The 7,773-nt window shown below is 44.0% G+C and overlaps 1 protein-coding gene across 1 annotated transcript in view; it reads left to right on the plus strand.

Moving 5' to 3' along the window:
* Positions 1 to 210: 210 nt before the first annotated feature.
* Positions 211 to 7,773, plus strand: part of Lgi1 (leucine rich glioma inactivated 1) — a 42,266-nt gene continuing 34,703 nt past the window's right edge. The window contains exons 1-2 of the mRNA XM_012513486.2: positions 211 to 579; positions 973 to 1,044. Coding sequence (XP_012368940.1) covers positions 365 to 579; positions 973 to 1,044 — 287 coding nt within the window. The 5' untranslated portion in view covers positions 211 to 364. The remainder of the gene's footprint in view (positions 580 to 972; positions 1,045 to 7,773) is intronic.

The raw sequence follows: 7,773 nt of genomic DNA on the forward strand, positions 1-7,773 counted from the left end.
ATTTTTGGTAACAATTAAAGGGCCTCCCGGTGAAAGCAGAGAGCTGTTTATTTTCTGTTACATCACTTCACTTTGCCTTCGAAGACTGGGCTGCGCTCAGTGCTCTCTGGTGATGCAAGTCGGCTCTCCTCCTCTGGCAGCTGGATCGCTCCTGGCTCGCAGCACCTCACAGGTCTCTCCCCGGAGCAGCACACTGCTGGAGCGAGGAGCTGCTCACGAATCAGCTGCAGGTCCCTGCTGGAAAAGCAGAGATACAGAGGCAGAGGGAAAGGGTGGATTTCCATGTGACCTGCTCTGAGCGCAAGACCGGCACCAACCGAATTCCAGAAGCTCTGTTCATGTGTGGGGATATTTTTTCAACTAAATGGAATCAGAAAGAAGCAAAAGGATGGGAAATGCCTGCATCCCCCTGAAAAGAATTGCTTACTGCCTGTGTCTCTTATCTGCGCTTTTGCTGACTGAGGGGAAGAAGCCAGCGAAGCCAAAATGCCCTGCTGTGTGTACTTGTACCAAAGATAATGCTTTATGTGAGAATGCCAGATCCATTCCACGCACCGTTCCTCCTGATGTTATCTCACTGTAAGGCCCGTAAGCATTTTGATATCTAATTTATGATTTAAAAATCCCAGTGGGTGTATGTGGGGCTTTGTATGCATTGGTAGAAAGGCACGGAGAGAGGGAGAGGGAGAGATTCCTTGTGCATGCCTGGCCGTTGGGCAGTGCTAACACTGTGCTGCATTTAGGATTTTGGCTTTCGTATCTGTGGCTGCTGATGCTTAGACCCCCACCCCCTCCCCGAACGAGATGTGAGAAACCTGTAGCAGGTTCATCTCTCTCACTTCATCTGGGAAGCAGCTGCACTCCATCAAATAGTGTCAGAAGAGTGATGTTATGCTAAACCGGATTAACACAAGGTTTGTTCTGTGTGTGTCTCTGTGTATGTGTCTGTTTTTGTATTTTGTTTTCTTTCAGATCCTTTGTGAGATCTGGTTTTACTGAAATCTCAGAAGGGAGTTTTTTATTCACACCATCGCTGCAGCTCTTGTGAGAAATATTTATATCATGACTATTTTTAATGTGGCATATATTTGGATGAGCCTTCTAGTACAATGAACTCAATTTTAATTTTGTTGAATGTGATGATATCTCTGAAAAGCAAGGATGTCAGTAAGGAGTGAGGTAGATGGGTTTGTTTGCAACTTTGTACCAACAGTGCAGGTTGATTCCTGCAATGATACATTTGCTAACCTGTGTGCTCCCTACTTTAAACGCTATTAATGAAATTGTTGGAATGCTGCAACAAGGATTCCAATTCTATTCCACTATTTTACTTTCATTTTTAACTTGGGAACTTTGATTATTTTGCTCTGGAGTTTGCATTTGTCAATACAGAGCCCAGCATAACATATGCGCTCAAGATGTTGTCTCCCAGCGATCTGGGGCAGGCTGCTACTCTGTGATTTACCATGTGGGGAAGAAAAAACAGGGGGGAAAATAGTTCTTTCTAGGTAATTCCTTAAAATATCAATTCTCAAGAGATTGCTTTCTAATCTCATCTAATTTCTAACTAGTCCTTACAAGAAGGGAAAGAAAATATTAATTCAGGCTATCACAGAGGACTATTCTTTACTATATGTTTTGAGTTGGCTGCAAGGGAGCCACATATTCAGTCAATGCCTGGAAATAGTAAAAATAATAATAACAATAATATTTGACTAAGAAATCAGATATCTGCTCAGGTATAACATAATGTGCACGATTTGTTTTGATATGTAACAGCTCACAGCTGGAGTCCTAGTGCTCAGAGAAGTAGCCCAGGGGGCCAAGCAGTCTCAAGGTGTCCAGTATCAGGCAGCAGACTTGGCTTGGCAACTACATGGTGCCAGAGGAGAGTCAGTCCATCACCGATACCGAGTCTGGGCTTCCTTAACTAGATGATTTAGGGTCCCTTCTTTGGCTTTTGGGGGGCATTGTTTTCTGTCTTAGCTATTTTGGTTGATAAGTATACATGAGGTTGCATATGCACAGGTAAATTCCTCTGCCCCCTAGCACTCAGACGTGTAGTTTTCTGCAGATCACTTGAATGGTACTCAGCCTCAGTCTATTAATCTGTAAAATGGAGATGACACCAAGTACTCTAAAAGGTTTTTATCAGAGAGAAGTAAGATTAAGTAGATAAAACTCTTGGCATAGTATATAACAAATGGTTACATGTTTTATAAATGACATGGTTTCAAATTTTTACATAAAGCTAAAAGTTATTCAATTGATTGCTTTCTCTTAGTGAAATCCCAAAACTGGTTTGACTATTTGAATTTACAAAGTTGGTAAGGTGTTTTGATATTATGTAATGATGTTGGCCAATGAATGTCCTTCTCCTGCCTCATGTCCCCAAGTGATCAGCAATGGAGCGGATTATTCCTAAAGGGCTTCTCTGTTTGACTGATGACCAATGGTGTGCTTAGGGGAAGCATTAGCACATCAAATAAATTTTTAAAAGATGGACCCTTTTTAGTACAGAAAGCGGCAAAGTCTATAAATCTTGGAACTTCTCATAGAATGAGAATTTGCTGTGCCTGGAAAAAATGGTAAACTGTGCTTATGTCACTCATTTGTTAAATAAATAAACAGCTGAAACGCACATTTTTGATGTGCTAAGGCACCTCCCTGTCTCCCCCACAGAACAGTTACATAGAGCAGTCCATAAAATTTAAAAGTCTCAGTCGTACAAGTACTCGTATTCTGACACTGGATAAGCATCAGCTATAACACAGAAAGGCTGGATTGATCAGCCTAGTCAGTTACCACATCTCCACTCTGTTTCGGTTGGGCGGCCCCAACCACAGCGAGCACAGACGCTGGTCAGTGTTATAGAAATAGTCGCCGGCTGCTGCAGGGTAATGCGATTACACGCATTTAGAATCACAGAGGGAAGCCAGGGGCTGGTTTTAAATAGCCCATGCCGAGTGTGCCATGCCCCTCTGTCCCATGCTCCAAGTTCTTATGGAACATTCCAGCCCTTCTTTCTAAAAGCAGTTCAGGTTTCAGAAATAACAAAAGCAATCTTGCCCTGTATGTCCTCAGTTGGTTCACACTGGCAAACCTCCATGTGGTAGATTTATGCTATGCTGATCTTACACAAAATTCTCAGGGGTCGAAGTTTGTTTCTCTCTCCAGGGCCTTATTCCTCAGGACTCTATTCTCCATCCTTCCTGCCCAATGTTCTCTGCTTTATCCTGTCTTCAAGAAAAGGCTGACTAAGCTCATTTTCACTGAACAGGAAATAAATTCTAACGCTGCTATTATGAGTTGTATTATGACCCTAATAATGATGGCATGCATGGGCCACAAACAGAACAGGTCCTTCTGTGAGAGAGAGCTGTCCAGAGCCCTCACAACCCGACGAGGGCTGCCAACTTGCCGTGGGAACATAGAGACTGGGGAGCCCCTAGGCCTAGGTCCCACCAGCCGTTGCTTGGCATTGGCCATGAATGTAATGGTTGCCAGTGCTGCTGTGACCAGGGACCACCAAGCAACCTGCACAAAGGTGAAGAGATCATCTTTAGAATCAACCCTGTTCACTTCTTTTCGAAGGCAGTTGATATCTGGCTCTGTTATTGGAAAGGAAAAAGCAATGTCTATTTCCGCCCTTCACCTTAACAATCTGAAAATTTTGTTATGGCCCCGAATAGTTTTTCAGACCTCTGTGGAAGCATGACGGGAGCTGCATTGTAAAATGTCAGCCTGGGATACGAGCAAAATAAACACAGCACCTGAAGCTATACGTCATATTTGGGAAAAGACTCTAATGGGCTCTGGCTGGCAGTTTGCATTAGAGGAAAAAATAAAACCTTATACTTTGTACAGAGGAGAGAAAAATTTAAAATATATAATAAAAACGTATCAGATTGATTATGCAAAATAATTTTTGAAATCTCATTTATGATCTTTAAAAATTAAACAAGCATTTCCCGAGGAAATGTGATGTCATTCACGCTTTCCCGGGGATGGCCGGAAGCACACCCGAGAGAGCGGTTAGGCATTACAGGCCACTCCCAGGGATAGACGTGATGCTTCTCGTGGGCACAATTAGGGAAATGTGCTTTCACACGCTGCAGCCCCGGTCCTTCTCAACGGCGGGCTGAAGTCCCCAGTGACACAGGCTTAGGGCCGAAGTAAGATTCAAATTGAGGCAAAGTGTGGCTACATTGCCACTCACTAATGACCTGAGCTCTGGGAACTCCTGAGAGGAGTCTATGTGCAGGAAGCGAATTCCAGAGGTAGTTTCCAGATCATTCTTTAAAAAAAGAAAAGAATTCAATATGACTGGGAAAACGTTCTATTTATTTCACTGAAATTTCATCGGATTAATTTGGAATGCTGAATTAATTTTTCTGGGGGAAAATTGCATTGATTTTTAAATTGATCTACAATTGATTCATAAGCAGATAGTCCATGAGAAATTAAAAACCAAAAATAAATAAGAGGCCGGGGAGATGGCTCAGTAGGATAAGCAGTTGATTGGCAAACACAAGGATCTGAGTTCAATCCCTGGTTTCACAAAAAATAAATAAATAAATAAATTAAAAATAAATTAAGAAAAAAATAAATTAAGAAAGCAAATAACATGAACAAAAGAAATAACAAGTCTGACGTAAAGTTTTAACCATTGATCTTTCAAAATATTACTTGTTTCAGAAAAAAAAATCCATGGTCAATCTCATTTTTTCTATTCATCTTATTACAACTATGAGAACATTTTTGCCACCTCCAGGACCACTAAAGGGACCAGTTAGCTCTGAGGGCACTTAGAGACCATTGCTGGGTAGGGAGCTTTGGCCTGTCCTCAGTGGACGCCTTCACAGTGACGGGTTGGTTTCTTTCTTCCTTTTTTTGCTACTGGGGTTTGCACTCAGGACCCTGAGCTTGCCAGGCAAGAGCTTATGCTGCTGAGATATATCCCAGCCCAGTAATGAAAATGTCAGTTATCAAGATTATTTTATCTACATTTTGTTCAGTGATTCGCAAGTCTGATTTTTTAACTTTTTAGTTAATTTTATAATTGGGTAAACTAACTCTCTATAGTGTTTTTCTCTGGATTCTTCCAGTTTTTCAGTCAAGAAACCCATCAGTCTCACTACCCATTCACAATGCGTCAAGTCCCTCTCCAGTAGTGCCCCGCCCCTGCCCTCCAGGCCGAGGCTGTGCACACAGCGCGTGCCCTTAGCCTGCTTCCCAGCCGTCTCTGTGAGCATTACCTCCAGCAAACCTGTGCTTGGAAGCCCTTAATGGTTTCCTAGGAACAGAGAAGGTCTGAACACAGAGCTGGTGTTAATAGCATCCGCCCTTTCCTGGCTGCCAGGGTATCACTTACAACACCGACCTGAAACACACGCCCCTATGCTTGCAAACTCTACCCATAGCTCCTTCTGCGATCTGTTTTCTCAGCTTCTACATACTTTACTGATGTCTAGTTTTATTGGAACTGTGTGTGCTTGTATCCATTCCATGTTTACCCTGGAGGACTGTCAATGTGATGACAGTCACACATTGATTGTCACACATTTCCTTTTCCTAGGGAAAGTCTAGGTATTACAAGCTCAGACATTGCTTTCTATTTATTTCATGAATCCAATCTATATTTGCATGAGTTTTCTGCAAAGACTCCTGGACCAAGGCTACAGACGTAGCTCGGTGGTCTGAGCACCTCTCCCACAAGTGCAAGGACCTGGTTCAATCTCCAGTACCGCATGCCATGCTGGCCACTGAAGCCAAGCGTGGTGGTGCACACTGTAATCCCAGCACTGGGGAGGCTGAGACAGGAGGCCCACTATGAGCCCGAGTTGCGTAGTGAGACCCCGTAACAAATACATAAATAAATGAAAGGTATATATATTAAGATTCATGGGCCAGGCGTAGCTCAGCACCACAGCAACTGCCTGGCAAGCAGGAGCTCTGGAGTTTCATTCTCAGTACCCAGGGGAAAAAAAAAAAAAGTCCTATTTTTACTATCCATAGAAAGTCCTTGGGCTGAGCCTGGGGAGATAGCTAAGTAGAATAAGTGCTTGCCTGGCAAGCTCAGGGTCCTGAGTTCAATCCCCGGTACTGCGTCTTTGGGCTAGCCAAATAGCTCAGCAGATTAAAGCACCTGTAAGCAGGGGTTGGGGGTTTGAACCCTGGACCTGCCATGCCAGCCCTGCCCTCCAGGGTACACCGAAACGGCAGTTGAGACTGGATGTGGTCATGTGCGCCTGTAATCCCAGCACTTGAGAGGCTGCAAACAGGCGGATCACTCCAAGTCCAATCTAGTAGTGAAACCCTGAACACCCTGTAGACCCTGGGAGATAGCTCAGTAGGAAAAGTGCCTGCCTGGCAAGCTCAAGGTTCTGAGTGCAACCCCTGGTACAAAAAAAAAAGAAAGAAAGAAAGAAAGAAAGAAAGAAAGAAAGAAAGAAAGAAAGAAAGAAAGAAAGAAAGAAAGAAAGTCAGTCCTGGTCATATCCCCAGCCCATGTTAATTCAGTATAGCCTTCTCATTATCTGATTTCACATAGACTGGCAGGGTGGTCTGGAAAGTGAACTGAGCCCAGAAAATCCGAAGAGGTGTGCTTTCTTTCCCAGAACTTCAAGAGTAAAATATCTAAGTTGCTCCTGAGATCCATTGCTTGAATTTTCTGTAATGCTGACTTCAAATTTCACCTTGTAGGCTCTCTCTCTCTTTTCTGTTTTTGTTCAGCCTGGCCTTATATCCCAGGCAGTCTCAAGCTCACAACAATTCTCCAGCCTCTGCCTCCTGAGTGCTGGGATTACAGGCATGTGCCACTAGCCACTCCCCCCCCCAATAGGTTCTTAGTTTGACTGTGGCGGCTCATTGGTCCTTGGCTTTCCTATGAAAGATAAGAGTCCCCCTGATCCTATTTGGTGGGACACCCAGTGGGACTGCTCCCTAAGATTAAAAATATTCACACACAGATAATCTCCTTGTTAGTTTACCTGCATTTTGTTTAAGCAAATACTTATCAAGCAGCTGCACACAATAGCAGCCAAAAGGAAAGCCTCCTACCTTAGTCTGTATGCCTTGAAGTCTTGCTGTGCAGAGGCACAAGGCTGGGGCGTGTGAGGAGCACAGAGGTGCACAGCACGCTGTCACGCTCCACCAGGACATAGCAGCAGCTCGAGCTGGTGGCAAGTCCTGAAGAGGTGAAGCAACCATCACAACCTGAGTTCATAACAACAGTCATTTGTCAGCGATGGTGGTGAAGCTTTTGGGTCGTTGGTGCTCCAGTGAAAATGAGATACAGAAGGACTGTAAGGGCTTTCCACGGCGGCTGTGCTAGCCACACCGCTGTCCCTAGTGAGCTGACGGTGCGGCAAGTGGCAGAAACATGCTCTGTGGGTAGACATGAACTCCAGTGGTCACTCCCGCTTAGCAGTGGTGTGACTTGGGCAGAATTAGCCAAGCCATGAAATCTGATGTACAAACTGAGGAACAACCATGCTGCCCATTTCCCAGAATGCTAGTGAGGACTGAAGGGAGCGTGGTGCAGTTCCTGAACTCGGTGTGCATTAGCCTTCATGATAGTAGCTGAAAATCACTTTAATTTCTACCCCTGTGACATCAGATTAGTAGTATCTGGTTGCAAAATAAGGGTTGGCCAACAATCCCAGCTTTAAGTTTTGTGTTTCTATGCAAAGGTCTCTGTCAGATCCTGTTGAGAAGATCTTGTCTTCAAATATTCTCACAGGAGATATGGGCTATTTACCTTCCAAAAAA

Source organism: Octodon degus, unplaced genomic scaffold (assembly GCF_000260255.1).
Source record: "Octodon degus isolate 3935 unplaced genomic scaffold, OctDeg1.0 scaffold00010, whole genome shotgun sequence".
Taxonomy (NCBI): domain Eukaryota; kingdom Metazoa; phylum Chordata; class Mammalia; order Rodentia; family Octodontidae; genus Octodon; species Octodon degus.